At 52.6% G+C, this 23,397-nt stretch overlaps 2 protein-coding genes across 2 annotated transcripts in view; one reads left to right on the top strand and one right to left on the bottom strand.

The window, feature by feature from the left end:
• The window catches only part of LOC108497170 (ES1 protein homolog, mitochondrial-like), a 5,275-nt gene extending 2,424 nt beyond the window's left edge, over positions 1-2,851 (bottom strand). Inside the window, exons 1-2 of the mRNA XM_017814577.1 lie at positions 2,666-2,851; positions 711-882 (exon numbers count right to left, since the gene is read on the bottom strand). Coding sequence (XP_017670066.1) covers positions 711-882; positions 2,666-2,773 — 280 coding nt within the window. The 5' untranslated portion in view covers positions 2,774-2,851. The remainder of the gene's footprint in view (positions 1-710; positions 883-2,665) is intronic.
• Positions 2,852-5,998: 3,147 nt separating this feature from the next.
• On the top strand, positions 5,999-15,613 carry LOC108497221. The gene is made up of 9 exons (XM_017814664.1): positions 5,999-6,074; positions 6,929-7,042; positions 8,071-9,762; positions 10,398-10,497; positions 11,246-11,394; positions 11,553-11,665; positions 12,133-12,222; positions 13,284-13,406; positions 13,920-15,613. The coding sequence occupies exons 1-9, from the start codon at positions 6,017-6,019 to the stop codon at positions 14,115-14,117; spliced, it is 2,637 nt and encodes an 878-aa protein (XP_017670153.1). The 5' UTR covers positions 5,999-6,016; the 3' UTR covers positions 14,118-15,613.
• Positions 15,614-23,397: the final 7,784 nt, after the last annotated feature.

The raw sequence follows: 23,397 nt of genomic DNA on the forward strand, positions 1-23,397 counted from the left end.
GAGAAGGGGAAGAGAAGGGGAAGAGAAGGGGAAGAGAAGGGGAAGAGAAGGGGAAGAGAAGGGGAAGAGAAGATTAGGCTGGGAGGTGATATCCCAGCAGGGCTTTTCCCAGGGATTGCAGGATGGAATGCTAATCTGGACGTGGGGGGTGGCAGCACTTGTCCAGTGTTGATAATGGAATTAAAAACAGAGGTCCTGAACCTTTGTGGGCTGAGACACCCAAGCACCTCCCCTGCTTCCACTCCAGTGCTCCAGTGGGTGTGTGCTTCACCCAACAGCTCCCTCCTGAATGCTGGGGGGACACACTGACACATTTCCCCTCTTAATCCCTGCTCCAGGCCCCATCCATCCCACTGGAATCCCACTTGCACTAGAGATAGACTCAGACTGACCAAGCTTTCTGCCTTTGACCCCCCCTCTCTGTCCCAGCCTCTCCTGGGAAGGAGGAAAGGATAGTGGGGAGGGAAGGGATAGTTCTCCATTCAGGGAATGATCCTCTGGATGGCACAGAGGATCATTCAGTTGGCAGGACCCTCTCCTCTTGGGATCAGCTTGGCATTGCCATGCTCTCTTTTGACCCGAGTCCAAGCCATGATTCTCCTCCCAATCCCTGCTTCCAGTTCCTGTCCAGCCCAGGACTCCTGTGTCATTCCAGGCTTACCTAAGCTGTTCCCAAGGCTGTGGACATGCAGGCCCCACACAGGTCCTACCTGGAATGATCAGGGCATCCAGCTCCTTGACATCCAGCTGAGCCAGATCCTTGATGTTCCCTCTGGCTATCCTGGCACTTTCCACCAGCACGTTGCGCTGCTCCGGCGTCGGCTGCCCCTTCACGTGGTCCACCACGTGCATCTGGGAGATGTTGGGAGCAAAAACCTCTGCCTGGGCACAGGGGAAAGGGCTGTTATCCTTCAGGAATGAGGGAGAAACGTGTGGAAGGTCACAGGGAGCGGGTGCTGAGGGACTTGGTTAGGAAAGGACTTTGCCAGGGAATGCCGTGACCTTCACCTGGATCTGATACTGGCATCGGGCAGAGGAGGGAAAGAGAGGCCTTTTGTAGCTTCTGCCCAGGGGCAAAGCAGGGAGCCCACACTGCTTGTTTGGGGGGCTGAGGAGCCCTTGGTGAAGCTGTTTCTTGGAGGTTTCCATCCCTATCCCAATGAATCCCCCTCACTGGGGCAGCCCCAGCCCCGTCCCAGCTGCCCCACAGAGCCAGTGGATCCCTGTGGGAGCTGCTGTCCCACCACGTACCTCCCTCAGAGATGGGACTTGGAGTTTCCTCTTCCCAGCTACTGTTTTCCCAAAGCCAGAGTGTTTTTCTGGAAAATGCTTCCCCTTCCTCCAGCACTTCCAAGCTCACATGCAGCAGGAGGGTGGAGGTTGGCAAACGGGCGGGGGAAAGATTTTGGGGCTGAACACCCCGTGCAATTCCAGGCTGCACGGTGTAAGAAGGATGGGAAGGAGCTCGAAGAGGGCAAAGCCGGGGCCAGGGCTGGAAGGAACGTCCTGGGAGGAGCAGCTGAAGACTTTGGGCTTGTCTAGTTTGGGGAAAAGGAGGCCGAGGGGAGACCTCGTGGCTCTCCGCAGCTCCCCAAGGGGGGGACGTAGAGAGGGAGGTGCTGAGCTCTCCTCCCTTCCAGCTGAGACATTCGTGTTTCCCGATGAAATCAGGGATTGAATAACGCCTGAGTTTCCTCCACTAGAGGCCCCCGGCGATCCAGGGATGAGGCAGGACGTGCTCCGAGCCCGCCGCTTCGGGAATGGCAGGAGGGGAGCGACTCGAGGAGAGGAAAAGAGGCAAAATTACACCCTGTGGAGAAAACGCTTGGACAAGTCCCAGCTCTGAGCCGAACGGAGCAGGCAGAGGTGGAAGGGTGTGGAATTGGGTTCATGTCCTCAATAGTACAGCACCACTGTGCCCCTGTGTCCCACAGAGCCATTCCCGTTCCCGAGGGAATGCCCCAGACACGTGGCCGGCTCAGAGCTGAGTGTGATGTTTTCCACAGGGTCCCTCCCTCCTTTTCCAGTCTCACCGTGTGGCTCTCCTGACTAATAGTATATTAGAGCTGCCTTTTTTTTTTTACCCCTCTCCAAATTGAACTCACAAGAACTTGTCTATTCTCTCATCAGAGAGGTGGACTCCCCACCCCTGCAAGTGCTCAGGATGGGGCTGGATGGAGCTCTGAGCAACCTGGCATAGTGGAAGGTGTCCCTGCCCATGGCAGGGAGTTCAACTGGACGATCTTTAAGGTCCCTCCTAAACCAAACCATCCCGTGATTCTCTGATTCCATTTTCGCTTCTAACCTTTGAGGTTTTAAAAAGCTGGATTTCAAAGAGCCCAAACCAATAACAGTCTTTTAAACTGAAACAGCGGAGCAGAAAAGAGGGAATACAAGCCAAAAAAAAAAAAAAAGAATAGAGAAGGCATTCAGGAAAGTCTATTCGGGCACAGAGATCCAAGCCCAGCCCGTGGTACAGCAGAGCTGTGCAGGGAGCTCTCCAGGCTCACTGGAACAGCTCCCGTGCTCTGCTGTCCCCTCTGACTCCACTCACTCATGATTTGCAAGCGATGGGGAGCTTGTGGCTTGTCTCGGAGACAAGGAGGAGAAGACTGAGGAGCAGAGAGGGGCAAAAAGAGCTGGAGCCGGGGTAGGAGCCTCTTACCTGTGCCCCCTCCCTGCTGAGATGCACCAGCACAGCCGAAGCCTCGTGGATCTCGCTCCCATCGTAGACCCCGCAGCCAGCCAGCACCACAGCCACCCTCTTCCCCATGGAGCACCGGAGCAGGATTCCCTGGAGAGCCCCGGGGCGCTGCTGTGAGCTCTGTGCCCCAGGAGGATTCCCTGGAGAGCCCCGAGGCGCTGCTGTGAGCTTTCTTCACCACCCGGAGTCTTTTATAGCACAGTCCCTCCCCCAGGAGCAGGTGGGGCCGGGAGGGTTGAACTGAATTTCTCGCTGGCAGGAGGGTTTTATTTCCAGTTCCACAGGCAGGGCATGTAAATATTATTTGTTTCCTCAACTGGCTGCTCCCTCGCAGATCTTCCTCCCAGCACGTTGTCTGCAAAGCAGCCCCAGCTGACGTGACGTGCCCAACAGAGCAGCTGTGTTTTTCCTTCTCAGCTCTTGATTTTCCATTCTAGTTCAGACTAAAGCACCAAAACCTTTGCACAGGAGGTGGTGTCAAAGGGAGCCTGCCCAGAGCAAGTGTTGAAGCCAGTGAATTCCTCTCTGGACCCCATTTTTTAAACCCTAACGCTGCATAGGCTGCCTCAGGCTTAACACCAAGATTTCCTTTTCTGACTCTGAATGTTCTTTCCCTCAGATTCCCCCTCTCGAGGGCAGATGTTTTGCACTCAGCTGTCGTTGTTCCTGGCCCGAGGTTAGAAATTTATGGTCAAAAAGTCATAGAATATCCTGAGCTGGAAGGGACCCACAAGGATTACCAAGTCCAGCTCATGGCCCTGCACAGGACACCCCAAAATCCCACCTGAGAGTGTTGTTGAGAGGGATAACTTGATTCTTCTTCAACAGCCCCACCTCTCCATTTGGCAGGGAAGTGGTGCCAGGAACTGGCAGAGCCCTGAGCTCTGGAGGGGCACTGGCAGCAGATTAAACATTGTCTGAAACTCCTCCTTCCCTGCTCTTGCTCTGCTCACACCTGAGAAGACCCTGGACCTCTGTCTCAGCTTGGCCTGGTGAAACAACTGCCCTGTCAAGGCTGACTTCCCACCCTTCATGAGAGAACAAAATACCTCTGCAAGAGGAGTGCAGAATGTTTTCCAGGGTTATCTGTAAGACACGTTCCTTGGGGCTCTGTCAGATTTGGGAGAGACATGAAGTACATCCTGTGGGTGATAAACCAGTGTTTTGGCAAGTTGGTTACTCAGAGCAGGCTCATGACTTCATTTACTGCATGGATGTCCCAGAATGAGGGAGTTTGGGCACCTGTACAAGCAGGAACAAAAAACATGTGAGAGAGGACTTGCAGTCCCACAGGCTTTGCCTCTCAGTTACTTTTATTGCCCAGAACACGAATTAAACTGTGAGATATGCATTAAAGATACCCAAAGCTTTTTCACTGCTGCTTGTTTTGTTATCCAGGGAATTCAAACGATGGTTTAGAGGTGTATTATCTCCTCTTGCATGAAAAACCAGCTGAATTATGCTGCAACTCCAGCTTCTTCCTCCAGCTGGTCCAGGAGCAGTCCTGTTAGTGATGGAACAGAGATAGCCAGAGGTTGGGGATTTAAACAATCTCCTTGCTCCAAACCACATTGTTTAGCTTTGCCTGTTGCAAACTGATGGGGCTGGTTCCCCTTACTGGTTTAATTGGTTTGGTGTAAGTGGATAAACCAGGCTTGTTTCTGTCTCAGCAGACGTGTCAGCCCTAAAGATCTCCCTGCAATAGAGATTTGTGATAAATAACATTTCTCAGCAGGGTTATTCTATCCTGGGTGGCAGCATCTGCCCACATTTATTGTGGTGGAGACATTGGGCTTTGATATTAACACCTGGCTTTAATCTGGGTTTTGATACTAACACCTGGCTTTAATCCAGGCTCTGATATTAACCCCTGGCATTGATATTCTTGGGAAGAGGGCTGGGAAGGAGGATCTTGCCTCAAAGCTCTTCCTGAAGGGTGAATACAGTTAAAGGGAACTGTCCTCCTGAAGAAACCAAGGAAGTCTGGGGGCCATGATGGAATCCAGTTGCTCACTGGAATCCATCCTGCTCCAGCTGGCTCAGGGAGCGGAAAGAGTGAGATTTTTTGGCATTTACCTGTGGACCCTGAGGGTTGTTCCAGATGCTGCTGCAGGTCTGTCACCTCTCAGATGATCCCACAGGCCTGAATTACAGCTCCAGCAGTTCCCAGTGCCATTTCCAACAGCTTTTCTCTTCTTCTGGCCTGGCTGTGGAGCAGGACCTACTGAGAGGAACATCAGAGCTTCCTCCCGGAGGGAGCACCAGGAATATCCCTGACCAGCCCAGGAATATTAATGTGGAGTTTTTCACACTGTTCTGCATCTTTTAGCTTCTCAGGAGAGTAGAATTTGCTTTAACTGTGGCAAATTCCTTAATGGGAGCAACCCCTACACTGGTCCCTCACCCACAAACGAAACAGTGGAGGAATGTCCAGGCCAGGCAGGTGCTGCCCTGCCCCTGTATCCATCAGAGCTCAGTCAGCTCTCACAGAACAGTTCTCTGCCCAGGTCCCACCTGGCCTGTGACCCAGTGTGACCCCTGTGTCCACTGCTTCCTGCAGCCCCTCCTCCAGCCAGACACACCTTTATGCCCTGCCCACATGTTCTCTGTGGGAAGCAGCAGGAAGCTGTCAGCAGGTCCCTCATGTCACCTCTGGGGACAGCAGCGATCCTGGCAATGCCTGACACTTACTCGAGGCCAACAGGGCTCCTCTGGACGGGATGGGATGGATGTGGAGAGAGAGATGGACAGAAGTCACCTTGAAGGGGTGGCACCGAGCCTGCCCAGCACAGGGTGGCGGTGCCAGGCATTCAGAGCTGTGACAGGGACAAACAGCAGCACCGTGGCCAGTGTTCAGGAGAAACAACTGGTCCCCGAGGAGCTCCTGGGCTTGCAAAGTGCTTGTTTGCTCCAGCAAGATGGGTTCTTGCAAAAACCTTCATTTTAACCAGTGCAATTTCCTCGCTGGCAGCAGCAAAGAGGCAGCGACGGCAATAAACCCTCAGCCTTATTTTTCAAGTGTCTTTTTTAACAAGGGTTAATCAAGAGTAAAATTAAGAGGCCTCTGGAGGGAGCTCCCGGCAGCCCGCGCTGACTCACGGCCCCAAATTTATCGCGGCCCGAAAAGTCATTTGCATTTTTCCTCCCGCACGCACCCGGAGCGAGCGCCTCGAACAGAAGAGGTTTGTAGGGAAAAGGGGTGGAGAGCAGGGAGGACCGAGCGCGGGCCAGGCGCGATGCTTTGGTTATAAAGAGCATGGGAGGGAAGGCGGCGGCAGTGCCGCCCTCGGCCGGGGCTCCGCGCACACCGCGATGGGCGACGGCGCGGGGTCCCTGCACTGCTGCCTCGGGCTCCTGGGCATTGCCGCAGGTAGGGATCCCTCCTGGCACGGGGTGCGGGCTCGGGACTGACTTTCCTGGACGCCCCCCCCCGCTTTAGCAGGGGGGGCTAAAGAGGTTTATTCGCCGGCCGCGCTGCCCGCGGGTGAAGCTTTTCGCTCCCCCGCGCCCGTTTCCAGCGGCCAACAAAATATTTGTCTTGTCTACGAAGTGCTGGCGTGGAGTTTTGTGCCCGTTCCGTCCTGGGTGGGAAGCAAATCCAAACTTTTTTTTTTTTTTGGTAGTCGTTGGAATAAATCATCTGGATTTGGATGTACTCCCTCTCCCTTGTCCAGCCGTTCTCCTGTTTGCCCTGTTCACTCCCTTTCATTTCCTCCTTCTTTGTTTTCTGCCTCTTTGCGTTTTGGGGCTGGTTTTCTGTTGGCACAACGTCTCTGGGATTATCTGAAGGATGTGTGTGTCTGTCTGTGTTTTGTGTAACTGGAATCACGGATTTTTTCCCCTTTATCTGGCAACGGGGGAGCCCTTTCAGACACTTGCATGGAATTCCAGAACGGCTTGGGTTGGGAGGGACCTTCAAGCCCATCCAGTTCCACCCCCTGCCATGGCCAGGGACACCTTCCACTAGCCCAGGTTGCTCCAACCTGCCCTTGATGGAATGGGAACATCCACAACCTCTCTGGACAACCTGAAATGATTATTTTCAAGTTTTCTAAAACCAGGCACCCAGAAAGGAGTGAGACCTTTGGGCACAAACCAAGTCACAACATTTACTATTTGCAGATCTTGTACTGTTATTTTTAATCCATTCCCTGCTCTGTCCACCCTGGTTCTCTCCTGTTTTTTTGGGCCAAGTTTACAAGCTGTTTCTCCTTTTTCCCATAGGATCACTTCTGCTGGCTGTGCATTTCTACAGCTCAGCCAGAGCAGCCCCTCTGATCCCCAGCACAGCTCTTGGAGTCCTTCTGCTCATTTTATCAGCTCTTTTGGCCTATGCAGGTAAGATTTGGGGGGTTCAAGGCCTCCCCCTCCCACAGCTTAGCGTGTGCTGGGGCTGATACAAAGCACAGCAGCCTCAGGGACAACTGAGCCCTTCTCCTGGAATTTGCCCAGAGAAGCTGTGGCTGCTCCTGGATCCCTGGAAGTGTCCAAGGCCAGGTTGGACAGGGCTTGGAGCAACCTGGGCTAGTGGGAGGTGTCCCTGCCCATGGCAAGGGGTGGCACTGGAGGAGCTTTAAGGTTCCTTCCAACCCAAACCAGTCTGGGATTCTATGTCAGCACAGCAAATTTTTACTGTGCAGGCAAGAGAAGAAATCAATGTTTGTGTTAAACAAGGATCTCTGAGAGTTTTAACACAATGAATTCATGACTCCTCAAAAAAGGGTTCCCAGGCTTTCTGAGAGTGCTTTCAGCATCCATGGTTTGGAATGTCCATCTGGACATGCCAGGAGATCAACTTAACTGAGAGAAAAAATCACTGCCTCTAGCAGAGTCCTCACTTTTTAGAATGAATGTTGAATTATTTCTCATTTTTAACTCAGAGTAATGAGGACATTAAAATCAGTCATGGAATCAGAATTGTTGGGAAAGACCTTTAAGATCACCAATTCCAACCATCAACCAGCGCCACCACCACCATGTCCACCACTAAACCATGTCCTCAAGTGCCACATCCATGTGTTTTTGGAACACTTCCAGAAGTGGTGACTCCACCATTCCCCTCCACAATTGTGCCAGGGCTGGACAACCCTTTCTGTGAAGAAATTTTCCCGATATCCAACCTAAACCTCCCCTTGAGGCCATTTTCTCTCATCAGGAGAAGAGCCCGACACCCACCTCACTACAGCCTCCTGTCAGGGAGCTGTAGGGGGTGAGAAGGTCCCCCCTGAGCCTCCTCTTCTCCAGGAGGAATCTTGCTCCACGCAGGATCTGTGCAGCTCCAGGCTGGCCCAGCGATCCTGGCCCAACTCCCTCTTCCCACATCCCACTGTCTGGAAATCACAGCCCTGTCTGTGTTTGTTCCTCAGGGATCCGGAGAAGCCCCAGGAATGCCTCCCTGTTGCTGTCCCTCTGCCTGACCATCTCAGCCTTCTGGTGTGGCTACGGAGTGACCTTCGTCCTGGCCGGGCAGGGCGCGCTGGGCGACGCCGGGGACCTCCGCGATGCCGTGGTGCCCGGCCTGGCCACCTTCACCGTGGCACTGCTGCTCGTGGCAGTGGTGGGATTGCTGTGCAGAGAGCCCGTCCTGGCCCTCATCTCCGGTGCCACCTCCCTGGCCAGTGCCCACGACGTGGCCGCGCGTCACAGCCGCGCCTTGGGCTCCTCCGCTGTCGCTTGCAATTACCTCATCGTCTGCTTGCTGGGGGGGTACTTTGCCCTGGGAAGGATCCTCTATTTCCTGACCAAAGGAAAAATGGCCCTCCCTGGCACGGATCTGGCCAAGAAAAAGAGCCACGAGCAGGCCCAAGCCGCCGGTGGCAGCACCAATCCCTTCGCGGCCACGGGGCTGATCCTGAACATGCTGTGGGCCGGGGTTTTTGGCTGCAGGCTCCTGGGCATCACCAACAAACTCTTCATGGGCCAGGTGCCCTGGCTGTGGGCAGCTGGCATCTACCAGATTGGCATCTGCATCTTATCCTACCGTGCAATGGATGTTCTGATGGCCACATCCTTTGGATTCACTTCCATCCTCAAGTTTGCTGGAGGCTACTGCCTCCTGTACCCACTGTGGCAGCCAGAGGAGCCATCACTCCCTACCCCATTCCTGGTGGTTTTCTCCATTCTTTTTGCCGTCTTGGCTCTCTTCCTCTCCCTCAAGAGCCCTCTGGATGGCTTGTATTTGCTGGTTTATGTGGCCTCCTGCCTCGCCTTGGCTTGCCATCCCAGGGGGTTTTTTGCAGGTGGCCCCCAAGGTGTGGCCGTGGCCGTTTTTGTGGCCTCAGCCCTGGTGGCTCTAATTCACCTGTACAATGTGAAAGCAGGGGCCAAGACCCCCCCAGGGAAGGGGAAGGGGGCTGTGAAGGCCCTCCTCGCCCGCAGCAGTTTCCTGAAGCTCCGTGAGGGGCCAGACCTTCACGCTCCATACCTGGGCTACTCCAAGTATGCAGATGCAGAAGCTCTTGCCTTTGCATGCAGTGTCCTGGCTTCTTCTGCTCTGACGGCCCCAGGAGACCCCCAGGCTCCCCTTGCCACCGTTGTCATTCCATGGGTAGTGGTAGCTGGTGGGATCCTTAAGCTTCTGGGCGGCTCAGTGGCCTTTGCCCGGGGTAAAACCCTGGAGAGCAGTGCCTTCATCCTCTACGCTGTCATGTGGATCATCTGGGGCTTGGCAAGATATGGTGGCCTCTATGGCACTACCAGAAGCTTCCACTCGGCCGTGGGCATCGCTGCTTTCATGCTCTTCAACGGCTTCATCGTCTTCTGCACCCTCTTCCTAAACATCACCTGGTTCTTCTACTCCCTCACCTTCATGCTGGTCGCTCTCAGCTTCTTCCTGGATGCCATCCATGCCCTTCCCACTGGATATGACACGGCTGCCACCCTCAGCTTCGGGCTGGTCAGCTTTTACTGCTTCCTGTCTGCCCTTTCCAGCGGCACCTTCGAGGGTCCCTGCCTGCCCATGGGAGGGCCCATCGTGCAGCTCGGTGGTGTGAGGGGAGGGATGAGCAAGTGCCTTCACCTGCCTGCCAGGAGAGCGTCCTCAGTCAAGAGGATTGCAGGTAAGGGGAGAGCAAAGGGCACAGTGTGGGGGTGGAGGGGAAATTCTGGGTGAATTCGTAGCAGAACAGCTACTTAAAGGACATTTTTACAATCGTAGAGTCACAGAATGGTTTACGTTGGAAGGGACCTTAAAGTTCATCTCATCCCACCCCCTGCCATGGGCAGGGACACCTTCCACTAGCCCAGGTTGCTCTGAGCCCCATCCAACCTGGCCTTGATGTGGAAACCAGGACAATCTGGTGGCATTTTGGTGAGGTGGGCCAAGTTACGAGAGTAATTATCTGAGTTTAGCAGCAAATTCTCTCCCATATCATTTTCCTATCTGCTCATCCACCCTGGACTCCAGGAATCCTCCAAGCTGGAGCTTCCACGGAAAGCTCTGTACAGACAAATGGCACCAATGCCTGCTGCTTGCTCTCCCCACTTCTGGCCCTGAGGAACATGGCCCAGAACTCCCCTAAGTGCCAGATCTCCCCTTGGATGAACCCTAGAAAAATGCGCTGCCAGAGGGAACGCTTTGTTAGTTGGGAAAAGGAGAGGAGAGCACGGAATTGGCTGGTTTGGCTGTGACAGCTCTGCTGTGGGAATTACAGCCCCTCACTCAGGGGGTTCTGCCCTGTTCTCATGCCCACAGATATCCTGAGGAGTGGAGGGACTTGTGGCATCCCCACAGACACCGTGTACGTGCTTGTGGCCGCCTGCAACCGCCCCGATGCCGTGGAGAAAGCTCACAGGTCAGTCCTTGTCGTGGCCTAAAGAAGCTTCTAGAACTCAGAAAGCTCACAGGTCAGTCCTTGTCGTGGTCTAAAGAAGCTTCTAGAACTCAGAAAGCTCACAGGTCAGTCCTTGTCGTGGTCTAAAGAAGCTTCTGGAACTCAGAAAGCTCACAGGTCAGTCCTTGTCGTGGTCTTAAGAAGCTTCTGGAACTCAGAGCTGCTACTGAGCGCTGGCTGCAGCTGGTCAAGGGCAAGGCAGCTCAGCCTTGGTGGGAACAGCAAGGTGGGGGAGAAGATCCAGATGAGGGAAGGAGAAAATAGAGCTGTAATTGTCTTCTAGGAGCTGCTCCTGGCAGGTGGTGGAGCTTTGTAACTTGGGGACCACCAGAAACCCAAAGAGTGGCAGATGGGACAGGGGGTTATCCTGTAGGTTTGGGAGGTACATGTTGTCACATCCAAAACCTCTCTTGTGACAACAGGCTCTTGCTTGGACTCCTGTGAGCAGCTGAGACCCCTCATATTGGTGGGGTTTCCTTAGAAACTGGGATTTCCACCCATCACAGTGCAAAACCTTGATTTGGAGAAAACATTCCTGGTTGGGAGTAGTCACTGTTGAACAGTCCTGCTTGTACTAGAGACTGGTGCCCTGGGGCAGAGCCTTCACACCTTGTTTTAGCTCTAGCTCTCACCAACACAGTTCCCTTTTCAGCTTGAAATTAGATCCCTGTCTGAATTCCAGACTCCTCTTTTCTCACCCCTTTTCCAGGTCCAAGCGCCAGGCTCAGGATCGCCCCATGTCCCTCTGGATTTCCAGCCTCAAGCAACTGGAACCTGCCAAGCATTTGTTCACTCCCCTCCTCTGGGACTTCATGGATGCTGCCTGGCCATCTCCTATCAGCTTGGTGGTTCCCAGAGGTGAGGAAGTGCTCTTGGTTCCAAGTTCTCTGGAGAGCTTTGGCTTGGAAACTCCATCCCGTGGAGTGATTCTGGAGATGTTCCGTGGAGATATTCCCGGTAAGATCGTTGTGTTTGGGCTGATGTACATCCCTAAGTGCCACCTGATTCTTCTGCAGGTGAGTGGGTGGACTTCCTGGGAATGAAGGACTCTGCTAAATACGTTGGGACCCCTCAGAGCGTCGCCATCCGCATCCCCGACTGCTCTGTCACCACGCACCTCATCGACCTGGTGAGTGCCACGGCAGCCTCAGCCCGGCTGGAAGTGGTTTTGTGGCAGCAAAGAGGGTAAAAGGAGCAACCACCAGGTCAGAAACCCAGAAAAAAGGCCAGGGACAGACATTCTGTCTGATTTCCTGCACTGTCCTTGCGAGCACAGGCTCAGCTGAGGCCACAGGAACTTCAGAAGGTCCAGAAAGGGGCCAGAGGAACTGGGATAGCCTGGGGCAGACATTGCAGGCCTTTGGAAAACAAAATGTTGTTTCATGATCCTTATCAGCCAACCCCAATTTAAGTGAGTGTCAGACACCCCAACACACTTTGGTGGGACTGTAGTTGCCTCCAAAGAAGGATCCTTTACCTGGTGAGCTCACCTGTGGGTGAGCCACAGGCACTCAGGAGTGAAGTTCCGAGCTCGAGTCGCCTGTTTGATCCAGCAGAACCAGCTCAGAGCCTTCATTCTAATTTATCTGCCCCCAGGTCGGGCCCATTGTGGTCACATCAGCCAACCCAACGGGAGAGGCTGACACCACCCACCACAACCAAGTGTATGCCAAGCTGGGAGACAAGGTAACGGGGCTCTCTGCTCCCAAGGGATGTGGGGATGGAAGGACACAACCACTTTGCTCCCAGTAGGCAAACCAAGAGGTGGTATTTAGAATCTTGGAAAGCATCTCTTTTAAAAAAAAAAAAATCTCATGGACGTTCCTCGTGTTGGTGTCGCAGTAAAAGAACATTTTAAGCTTCAGGACTTGGTTGGAAACCAGAATTGCTCTGATTTGCACTGTGTAGTTATGGCTTGGCAATGTGAGTCTGTTCATCTTCCAACACAGGACGAGATGAGCAAAAAAAAAACTTCCTTCTTTTCTTATGAGCAATCAAACCCTGACACCTGGATGTGCCAGGGCTCCAGCTGGCACTGGGCTGTGAGAGCACAGGGCATTCCCATTTCAAGCTGAAGCTGCTCTAAAACTGGTGCCAAGCTCCAAAATATTCCTGGCTTTTAGGACTTTCACACATTCTGGTACCATGGTCAAGGGACATTCATTGTCTTCAACTGGGTCAGGTTGGATCTCAGGGAAAGGTTCTTCCCCCAGAGGGTGGTTGGGCACTGCCCAGGCTCCCCAGGGCAGTGGGCACAGCCCCAAGGCTGCCAGAGCTCCAGGAGGGTTTGGACAACACTCTGAGGGACAGAGGGGATTGTTTGGGTGTCTGTGCAGGGCCTGGAATTGGACTGGGTGATTCTTGGGGGTCCTTTCCAGCTCAGAATATTCCATGATTCTATGATTTCACCACTAAATCCTGAGGGTTCCACACTTTGTATCTGTGGCACTTGAGTGAGGGCAGTTTTAAACAACAGCTGGTACAAATCTCCTCAAAAATCTGGGTTTACACCCGTTTTCTTGGTGGATGGGACTCCTTCAAAGCTCCTCAGATGGTGCAAACCTGTCTTTGCTGTACTGCTGCCCTGCACCCCCTGAAGTTCCTTCACCCCACATTCCCTTGCTGTGGCTGCAGCATGGGAGGAAGGAGCAGTATTGCCTCAGAAAATAATCACTTGCTGCTGAGAGGGGGAACCCTTTTTTCCCAAGTGCCTGAGGGGGTTTTGGTGTGGAAATGTTGCTCTTCAGGTGGATGCAGTCCTTTGTGACGGGCCCTCTCCAGAGAACGTTGCCTCCACCGTGGTGGACTGCACCAAAATCGACAGTGGGAACATTGGGTTCTTCAGAGTCGGCCTCATCCCCAAGTCTCAGGTAAAATTCACCTGGATTTCACTCCTATTCCCTTTCTCCACAAAGTGGGTTTCAGACTGGGGGTTTCCCAGTTTTGTAAGGACAGCGTGAGAAGTTATCACAGGGTGGTGTGAAGAAGAGCAGAGCTCCACGTTGCTCTGTCCTGATCCTGCTCCAGATCACCATCACACCTCTGTGTGCTCTTCTGGAAGCAAGGTGAGACTGATTCATTCATGGAAAGAGCTCCAAGATCCAGGGGGCCTCCGTGGGACAGGCACTCCGTGTACACCCTTCCCAGAGATCCCTGAGCAGACAGAAACGAGCGTGATCCCAAAACTGAGCCCAGACACGTAGCTCGAAAGAAAAGGTCTAGCTGAAAATGGAAGGGCTGGCTAGTAGGACCTTTGAAGATGTCCCTGCCCATGGCAGGGGCTTGGCCTCGATGACCTTTAAAGGTCCCTTCCAAGCATGACTTTATGATTCCGTGGTTATTTCGGCTGCTGACCCGCTCACAGCAGTGTTTGCTCCTTCCAGGTGCTGCAGATACTGGAGCAGGTGCAGAAGAAGCACCAGGAGGCCCCCAACAGCAGCACTGGCCCCGTGAAAGGCCGTGAGGAAGCCCTGGGTCGCAGCCACGCTGTGCCCAACGGGGTGGGCACGGCTGCCCGGGTGGAGACAGGGCCAGCACAGGCCCCTGATGATGATGGTTGTGAGCATCACACTCGCCTCTGACTCCAGGCAGCTCCAGCGACTCCGTGCTCAGTGGGAAACCATTTGCTGGAAAATGACCTGTCACTGGGGACTGGGAGAGGGTTTCCAGCTGTGGGGGTGATTCATTCCTTTTTCTCTGGACACTGCTGAAGTATCCCGGTGCTGACTTACAAACCATAGTCACCCAGGAGGACAATTTTCACTGGAGGACACTGCCAGCTTTCACTGGAGGGCAGACATGACCAAAGCAAGGGTTATTTTGGTGCCAGGCTGGCCCCAGAGTGCCAGGGCTTTATTCCTTTCACTGGGAGGTGATTCCTTCGGTTTGGGGCACGGAGGGAGGTGAAGTGTTTCAGAGTTACAGGGCGGGGGGAAAACACTGCATGAAACTTGAATCACACAGTCGGTGAGGTGGGGAAAGACCTTTCAAATCAGCAAGTTCAACCCTTCCCTCAGTGCTGCCAAGGCCACCATTAACCTGTGTCCCCAGTGCCACACGAAGGGGGAGAGGGAGCAGGGAAGGTGTGCTCAGGTGCTGTGCTGGGGGTACAATGGACTGGCTGAAATAGGGGAGGCAAAGGGTGGTGAGATGGGGGGTCTTCTTTAGAGTGGAGGTCACCTCTTTGGACCTCCATCTGGGAGTCTTTGCTGGGAGAACCCAACACTCAAAAGCAATGCCATTCCCTGGATGCCATCTGCTGTATTTCACAGTCAGAGCCAGGCTGGAATGACCTTTCTGGTGACTCAAATAATATATCCTTAGAGGTGCTGGAGAATTAGGGAAGACCCTCCCTTCCCGTTTTCTGCCGAGTATGGATTTCAGGAGGGCAATTTCCATGCGTGTGAGGAGGCCAGGAGCTGGTCTCTTGCCTTACAGCCAAACTGGTCACATCTCATGGCACATCTCTTCCAGAGGGCAGATTTCACAGGATCAGAGGGAGGAATTCCAGCCACTCCAGGCAATCATTTGTCCTCACCGGGGGCCCAATTTCTGTGCAAACTCATGGGGAATAAACCAGAGGAGCTGGAGATGTGCCCTCACCTGTGATCTTGGTGGCATCTTGGAGATGTGATGGGATGGCTCCTGTGATTGGAGTGTTGGAATGGGAGGAGACTCTTTAGGAAGGACAGGCAGGGTGGACAAATCCAGTGCAGAGTGGGACCTGCTGACCAGGAGGAGGTGGAAAGAGAATTTCAAACCTTCATGAGGAGTTTTCCTTGGCAAACTGTTGCTTGTTTCACCTCCAAAAACTGCTGATCTTATTCTTACCTGACTCAGGTGCAAGGTGCTGATCAAACTCCAGCTGAAACCAATTCATTGAGTCATTGGTTTCACCTGGAGTTGTGCTGGAATTCAAGGACAAATGCTGTGCAGTCAGAGGAGCTCAACCTCTACAAACTACAGCCAAACCAGGTCTTCTCAGCTTGTTCTCACAGAGCTGGCTCTCTTCCTGCAGAGAAAATTCCAGATCAATTGAGTTTGTTAAATAAAATTGCTGGTCTACTTCCTGTATCTCTTTGGAGTTTATTAAAACTGGGTTTTGGAAAGCAATAAAAGATTTTCAATAAACTGAAACCACCCCGGGCTGTGCAATCATCTGTGGCAAGAACTTGAGCAAAACCTGGTGGGTCAACAAGTTCTGGATGTCAGTGTGTGGGGGTTCCTGGTCATGAAGGATGCAAAAAGGATCTTAGGAGAGAATCAGACTGTGATACTTCCCAGGGTGGGGAAGATAACTCCTCACACCAAACCCTGGTCCCAGGGCTGAATTTCAACGCCTTAACTCAGTAAAATAAACCCCATAAACACCAAAATCTGAGGGAATGTAGTAAGAAGTGTGAATCTGGGGAGGGGCTGAAGCATTTTGGTGTGGGGAAACAGCCCTGGCTTCAATGTGCCAAATAATGATGCGTTTTAGTGTGCCACGAGTTGAAAGTGGCTCAAAACCAGTGGATGCTTCACTTGACACCCCACCTGGGGCCATTTTTCCTCTTTCTCTCTGGGGTGTTTGTTTTTTACTCGCAGAAAGTGTGGATTGCAGTATCAGGACGCTGGGGGAGGAACCATTTCTCCCTTTGCTGAAGTAAGACAAGGAGAGATTTCATGTAAGGCTCTCCTGTGTACCAGCAAACTGGAAAGAAACAGTCCAGGGAGGGGATTTAAATGGGATCTTTCAGTTAAATCAAGGCAAGAAAATGTTTCTACTCTTTCCACAGTTTTCCCAGCACTTAAGGGGAAGCAAAATGTTTTTAAAGAGAAGTGGAGAGAGAGAAAAAAAGTTGCTGTTTGAAGTGGCAAATCCAAAACACTTCAGTTAGAAAGTGCTGAGATAAACATTTGAATACTTTGGTACCCAGGAGATCCATTTTTGAGGTATTGACAAGAGTGTTTTCATCACTCTAAAAATGGAGGTTATGGTCAAAAAAGGGTGTCCAGGCCCCCCTCAAGGGAGACTCTTCGCTGAGCCCTTCTGGTGCTGCTGCTCTCAATGGGAAGGAATCGCTCCATCCACGTTCCAAACGAGAGGGACAGGAGGGAATGTGGGGTCCTCAGACCTCCGTCACAGGAGGAGTTTGAGGAAAATCAGAGAATTCGGCAAAACCAATTTGATTTCGGTCGCGTTGTCAATGCCTTGGAGGCCCGTTGGGCCTGAAAGGTCACCCTGGGAGACAAAATAACCTCATGAATGGGCCTCTTTGTGCAACAGCCAACGCTTCAATCCCACTGGGGTTGGAAACAACCCAGGAAGGAGGGCTGGCCCACCTTGATTTTGCCCTTTGTGGAGTCTAGACATCCGTGTCAATGGAAAGGGAAGGGAAAACGAGAGAATGGAAAATAAGTGTGTTTTCCAGTCTCGGGAAAAGCCAGCTCACCCTCCTGAGAATAGACGGGGCCACAGGAACAGGAACTGACTCAGGGCCACGGCCGAGCCCGCGCGTGGGCACCGAGGGTGGACCTGATCCGGGGTGGGCACGGCGGGTCAGAGGGGAAGGGAGGCATCACAGCCTGGGTGAAACCAGCCCAGCAGAACCTTGGAGACGGGGGCAGGGTCAGGAATGTCCCTTGGCGTACAGGAGCACCGGGAACTGGGGGCTCTGGGGGGACCTAACAGTGGGACTCGATGATCTTGGAGGTCTTCTCCAACCTTAATTCTGTGACTCTATCACCTCTTTGGGTCTTGCTCCTGAGATAGAGGAGGCAAAGTCTAGCTTGGGATGGGATATGGGGTGCAGGAAAAGGCAGGAGCAAAGTCCTGCTTAACTGGGTGATCTGCAGTCAAAGCAAAACGCTTTGATCTTGGCCCAGTTGAGGGCCATGACCCACAGTGGGTTTATGTCCCACTCAGCTCTCTTCATTCTTCCTGCTCCTCCTCCTCATGCCAGGAAGGGCCTGGGCTTATTGCTGCAGATAATCAGTTCTGTAGCTTTTGGGGAAAAATACCACAAACAATGAAGAAAGAGTGTATTCCAAAATCCTGGGCCGGGTTTTCAGCTGCTCCGCAAAACACAGCTGGGATTTCCATACTGAGTTGTGGTGCCCAGCTGGGCAACCTGGAATGGTCTAGAGCCATCCAGGAGTCCCTGCACTCCTTCCAGATGTAACACTGGGTTTAAGGAGCAGCTCTGAGCTGAGGCTCAGCTTAACTCAGCCCAGGAATAGCTGGGTGACACCAGCCGGGCACTGAACCCAAGAGGAAAATTACTCTGTTAAATCATCGTCCCAGAATGGTTTGAGTTGGAAGCAACCTTAAATCTCATCCAGTTCCACCCCCTGCCATGGGCAGGGACACCTTCCACTAGCCCAGGTTGCCCAAAGCCCCATCCAGCCTGGCCTTCATGCAGAACACTTTGTCTTTTACTGCAAATCTCCCTGGCTGTGATTCACGGTGCACCTGGAGCTGCCTGGTGGGGAACAACTTATCCCCAGATGATTGTGGGAAAAATCTTTGGGGAAAACTCAATGTTCTGGAAATGGAGCTTCTTGATCCACAACAACAGTTAACAGGATTAACTTCCAGCTGTGTCTCCATCGTGCTCTTCCCTTCTGCCCAACCAGAAGAACATCTGATGGCTGGAAGACTTTCACATCTCCCGTTCTGGAGGGCACTGACAGCTGGGGCTGAGCAAGGGAAGGGGCGGTGGGAGCTGCATCCTTGGGCAGGATCTGGGGGATTTATGGGATCACTGTGTTCCCGTGCTCCATTTCCATGGGTGCTGTCACCTGCCTGCCAGTGGAATTCAGGGAGTACCGGAGCAGTCAGAGCAAGGGGTCCTGTGGGGGCCGGATGGGGAGGTCTGCCCTGAACAGCCAGTTTGGCAGCTGTGATAAATACCTCAAGTCGTGTTTGAGGGCTCAGCAGTGCTGGTTCTTGTGAGAATCACCTCTTCATTCCCTCCTGGAAAACACAAAGATCTTACTTGTGTTGTTATCTCTTTCTAGATAGCAAAAACCAGGGATTTCAACAACAACTTCTGCTCTGGCCAGGAGGGAGATGTCAGGGTTGTCCTGAGGTAGGTTTATCTCTCTCAGCAGCTGTGGAACAGCCACTGCAGTCCCTCCAGGACTGGCCATGCCCAGGCACCTTTGAGGAACCTCCTGTTCTCCATGTCTTGCTGCAGAAGAAAACTCTGCCTCCCAAGGCAGCTCTGTGCAGTTCTCAGGGGAGCACGGTTTGTAGGGTCACATCCCGAATTTAGAGACCTCAACAGGCTTCCCTTGATTACCTCAGCATCAGAGCTTCCCCACCTATTTTCCCACACCCTATTTTTCATGTTGCCCACCCAGCAGGAGGAATGTGGGCCTTTCCTGAGGGGTTCATTGCTGAGCTCCAGTAAATACCCAGCTCTAAACCCCTTCTGTGACACAGCACCGATTCCTGGAGGTCCTACAACATCCTTCCTCCTTTGACCTCCCCTGTGCCACTGCTGGTTTACACCAAACCATTGCTCTGTGAGCTGCTGAATTCATTTGCATGCTCATAATTATTCTCACTGCTGTGGGTTCCACCAGGACCTCATGTAGTCAGGGACAAGTCCCTAAAGGAGCAGGATGTGCCCAGGTTTCCTTTCAGGACACTATTCCTCAGAACCTGGAGGGTGGGTGAGGACCAGCAGCATCAACTCTACCCCTGAGTAGAGTCACTCTCATCTCCTCAAAATTCCCCTCTGGCATCTCGTCCCCTGCAGCCTTCCCAAGAACCCTCTTGTCCCACACTGGGTTATCAGATCCTACATGACCCAAGGGGTACCACAGATCCTTATCCTGCTCCTTCCCACCCCTACAATTGCTCCAGACCCTTCCACCTTCACTTGCAAAACAAACCAAGTCCTACTTAGAAATTCAAGTCTCTTGTGAGAAGTAGAAATGGCCAAATAGGTGGAGAAATAAAGATAAGGAAGGAGAAGACATGGAAGCTTGGTGTTGTTTTGGGAGTGAAGAAGAAATCAAGTCCAGAAGGCAGCAACGACAGTTGGACTTGAAGATCTTCGATGTCTTTTCCAGCCTCTGTGAGTCCATGATTCCATAACTGCTGGGACACAGGAAACAGGTTCCTTGGACACTGAAACAGCTGGGATGGGGTTTCCACAGACATATTTGATGTTATGTTCTCCACCTCGTTTCCATCTCTAGCTCTCCAAAGACACAACAAGATGGGAAGGTGAAGGCCTTGTCCATGTCTCTTCATAGCTGATCTTCTAACATGGAACAAAGCAGCTTTGGGGGGTCCATAACTGAGCAACCTGGGCCAGTGGAAGGTGTCTCTGCCCATGGCAGGGCGTGGAACTGGATGGACTTTAAGGTCCCTCCAACCCAAACCGTTCTGGGATTCTGTGACCGCTGAAGACAGGCAGCCGGATACACGGAGTGATGACCCCTCTGCCTCCGGGAAGATCCTTCTCCTGACTCCTAAAATTATCTGACAAATTATTTGATCAAAATTATTTGATCAATCCATGAAAAAAAAAAAAAAAAAAAAAAAAAACAAAAAAAAAGAAAGAAACAGGTATGGGCAGAGCAGAACTGAAACCAGACAGCACAACCCTGCCATGGGGCAGCTCCGGGAAGGGAGTCACCAGCTCCTGGGACCTGCTGTCCTGGCGTGGCAGTGACTGGTTCTTATTTTTAGACCAAACCACGACTGGTGAGAGCTGCCAGCTGAGAGTCCAGGCAAGAGGACAAGTTGGTTTTCTGTGCTGAGACAGGGATGGAAATTCAGTTCTCTGGGAAGTTAAACCGACCAAATCTTGCTTTCCTGAGAAAGGAGCCACCTCAGAGGCATTGGAGGCCTGGTGGTGGCTGAACGTGTGCTGTGACCTTCCAGGGGTCACAGAGTGGACCAGTCCATGGAAGGCTGGGTGGTCCTGCCTCAATATTCCTTTCACAGGCTCCAGCATCTCTGCAGGACCAGAGATGGAATGTCCTTCCCCACCACTGGCATCAGTGCCTTGACGATGTGAGCAAACATTCAGTTCCTCAACAACATTTTGCACCCTTGTTTCTTTTAATAAAATAAGGACTGTTACTAAAACATTTTATAAAATAACGTCCCACTGCCTAAAACCTCCTCTCCCATCCCTGTTTCTGCACTTCTTGCCCTCTCCCATCTGACTGCACACACAGGTGGGTGCTCATCTCTGCCCCATCCCTGAAAACGATTTCGCTGGAGCTCAGTTCCCTTTGGAGAAGACACAAGGATGAGAAGGGGGAAAATTTGATAAAACCATCCACGGGAGAGATTTAGGGACAAATGGGGTAAGGTTTACATCCTTTACCCCTGCCTCTGGTTGCTCATTGCTGCTTCCCACTTGGAAATGAGCCTCCACCAACAGGTAACGTAACGGAAAACACAGCGGGAGGTGTCAAACATTAGCAATGACCCCGATGAAAGGCCCCTGTGTTTGGAGAGATTCAATAAAGGAATTGAAGGCTCCTGGTGTTGATCTAAGGTGTGTTTGTTTCCCTCTAACCCTGCAGAAACTCTGGCAGAGCTTGTTGAGACCTGTTTGGGTCCCTGGGAAGAATTGTGGGAATGCGACCGTGGAGAGGTTGCTCCGGCTCCCAACCTTCCTGTGCTGAGTGCATGGGGTTGGTATCTAAGCCATTTTCTGGGTTGATTTATCATGAGAACTGTTCAGAGCCCAGTCATCAACCCCATCATATATTTGGCCAAAGTGGCAGAATCGACAGCCTGATGAAAGAATCCCGTAACTATTTGGGTTGAAGGGACCTCAAAGCCCATCTCTTTCCACCCCCTGCCATGGGCAGGGACACCTTCCACTAGCCCAGGTTGCTCCATGCCCTGTCCAACCTGGCCTTGGACACTTCCAGGGATGGGGCATCTCCATGACATTGCTATCACGAAAAAACCTTTTTGTTTAAATGCTGCAAATGACAGTATTTCACAATAACATTAATTTTTTTGCCATTTAGCTGAGATTTTACCATGATGCTCCTCTTGACAAGCAAATCTTTGTTCCATAACCTCCAGTGGAGTTGGTCAGAAGTGCCCAACTGTGTGTGCAAGACGCAAGGAACTGGGTCTAAGTGTAAGGTGTCCCTGCCCATGGCGGGGGGTGAGAACTGGGTGATCTTCCTTCCCTTGAGCTGAAACATCCCTTGCCACTGGCACAGAGATGATCTAACACGGACCCATATCACAAAGGGAATGAGTCAAGAAAGGACTTTTTTGTTTTGCTGGAGGTTTTTTTTGCTGTTCCAGCAGTTGATAGCCAATATTAACAAACCTCACCTGCCTGGAAAGGTCAAGTAGTTTTTCAAGTATTAAAGTATTAAAACATGAGAGAAGTCCCATGTTGTGGGGCGTCACCACAGGCTTAAGGTTAAGCCTCTGCTGGAGGGTGGTGGAGCTCAGCTGGCACTTGGATCCATTTATTGAGGATCATGGGATCACAGACTGGTTTGGGTTGGAAGGGACCTTAAAGGTCTTCTCCTTCCAACCCCTGCCATGGGCAGGGACACCTTCCACCAGCCCAGGTTGTTTAGCTGTCCTAAGGTATGTGCAGGGAGGAGAGCCTGACTAAATTCCACTTCCAGATGCTGGCACGGGCCGGGAAACCACAGGAGGCTGGGAATGCCCAGCTGTGCCCCAGGGGAGAGAACAGCTCCTGCCCGGAGCCCTGAGCAGAGGGAACGGTGGGTTTGCAGGGTCAGGAGGCTACAGGGGGAAGGGGAGCCCGTGTTCAACCTGCCAGAGCTTTTTAGTCGGGAGTCTGGAGAGCTGCTTGAAGGAAACAACACCCGTCACCTGGAGGCAGAGTAAGAGCTGCTATTTCTGGTGGCTCAGGAGTGCAAACCAAACAGGAGGATCAGATGGACAACAAGGGCAGAGCCAAAGCAAGCAGAGCACGGTCAGGACTGCAGTTGGTGTTTACATGTCAGTGGTGAAGCGTGGGAGGAATCCAACCCCGAGGCTCCCAGTTTGGCTGCTCAGGCCCCACAGCAGTGCTGGGAGAGCAGGGGGGATGTGGCTTGAGGGAGAGCTCCGTGAGCAAGATGCTCCAAAACAATGCAAAAGAGGGAGAGAAGGGAAGGGGTTTGTCTGGTGAGGTGGGACTATGGCTGTGCCAAGGGAACAATCTCCCTGCCCAGAGCAGGAGGGAGGAGAAGGAACAACGGTAGGGAACTGGCAGAGATCTTCCACTTGGACACTGCCTCCAGTACAGGGAAAAACATTACAGAAAACCTCAAATCTGTCACGCACCTCCCAGTGTTTTGAAGCCTTTGGGCCATAACTCATTGTTTCCTTTGTTGAGGTTTGTCTTTATTGAGTGAAGTTCCCTCATCCCTCACTCCCCATGGGCCTTGTTTGCTTTGGGGGAGAGGAAAGTTCTATTCTCTGCTCTTGGCAGAAAACTGCTGCCCCTCCACAGCCCATAACACAGGTCCACGTGCCTGGGGACCTGCGTGGGGACAGCATGTCCTGGGCCAACCCCCCCTCCTGGGGCAGCAGCACTCTACCCCTGGGCAAAGTGTCCCTGCCCTTGGCAAGGGATGGAACTGGATGATCTTTAAGATCCCTTCCAACCCAAGCCATTCCACGATTCTCTGAACCCTCTGCAGCTCCCAGCTCGGCCACGGCCATGGATGTTCCTTTGCATGTTGGAAGGAGCTGAGTGTCCCAAGATCAGCTGGGGACTCCCCTGGGCCAAGCAGGGAACAGCTGTGAAGATGCCAGAGAAGGAGAGGGGTGAGTGACCTGCTGTAAACCCTCTGTCAGAGTTACACCTTCCAATATTTATTCCTTCCTCCACTGCTTGGTCATGGAGCTCTGCCATTTCT

The sequence above is a fragment of the Lepidothrix coronata genome, unplaced genomic scaffold (assembly GCF_001604755.1).
Source record: "Lepidothrix coronata isolate B3197 unplaced genomic scaffold, Lepidothrix_coronata-1.0 Scaffold2, whole genome shotgun sequence".
Lineage (NCBI taxonomy): Eukaryota > Metazoa > Chordata > Aves > Passeriformes > Pipridae > Lepidothrix > Lepidothrix coronata.

Bases quoted from the DNA above. Each gene is read 5' to 3' on its own strand.
- LOC108497221 (XM_017814664.1), top strand. From the start codon at position 6,017: ATGGGCGACGGCGCGGGGTCCCTGCACTGCTGCCTCGGGCTCCTGGGC. The intron at 7,043-8,070 runs GTAAGATTTGGG...TTTGTTCCTCAG, and splicing joins AGCTCTTTTGGCCTATGCAG to GGATCCGGAGAAGCCCCAGG. The intron at 13,407-13,919 runs GTAAAATTCACC...TGCTCCTTCCAG, and splicing joins GCCTCATCCCCAAGTCTCAG to GTGCTGCAGATACTGGAGCA.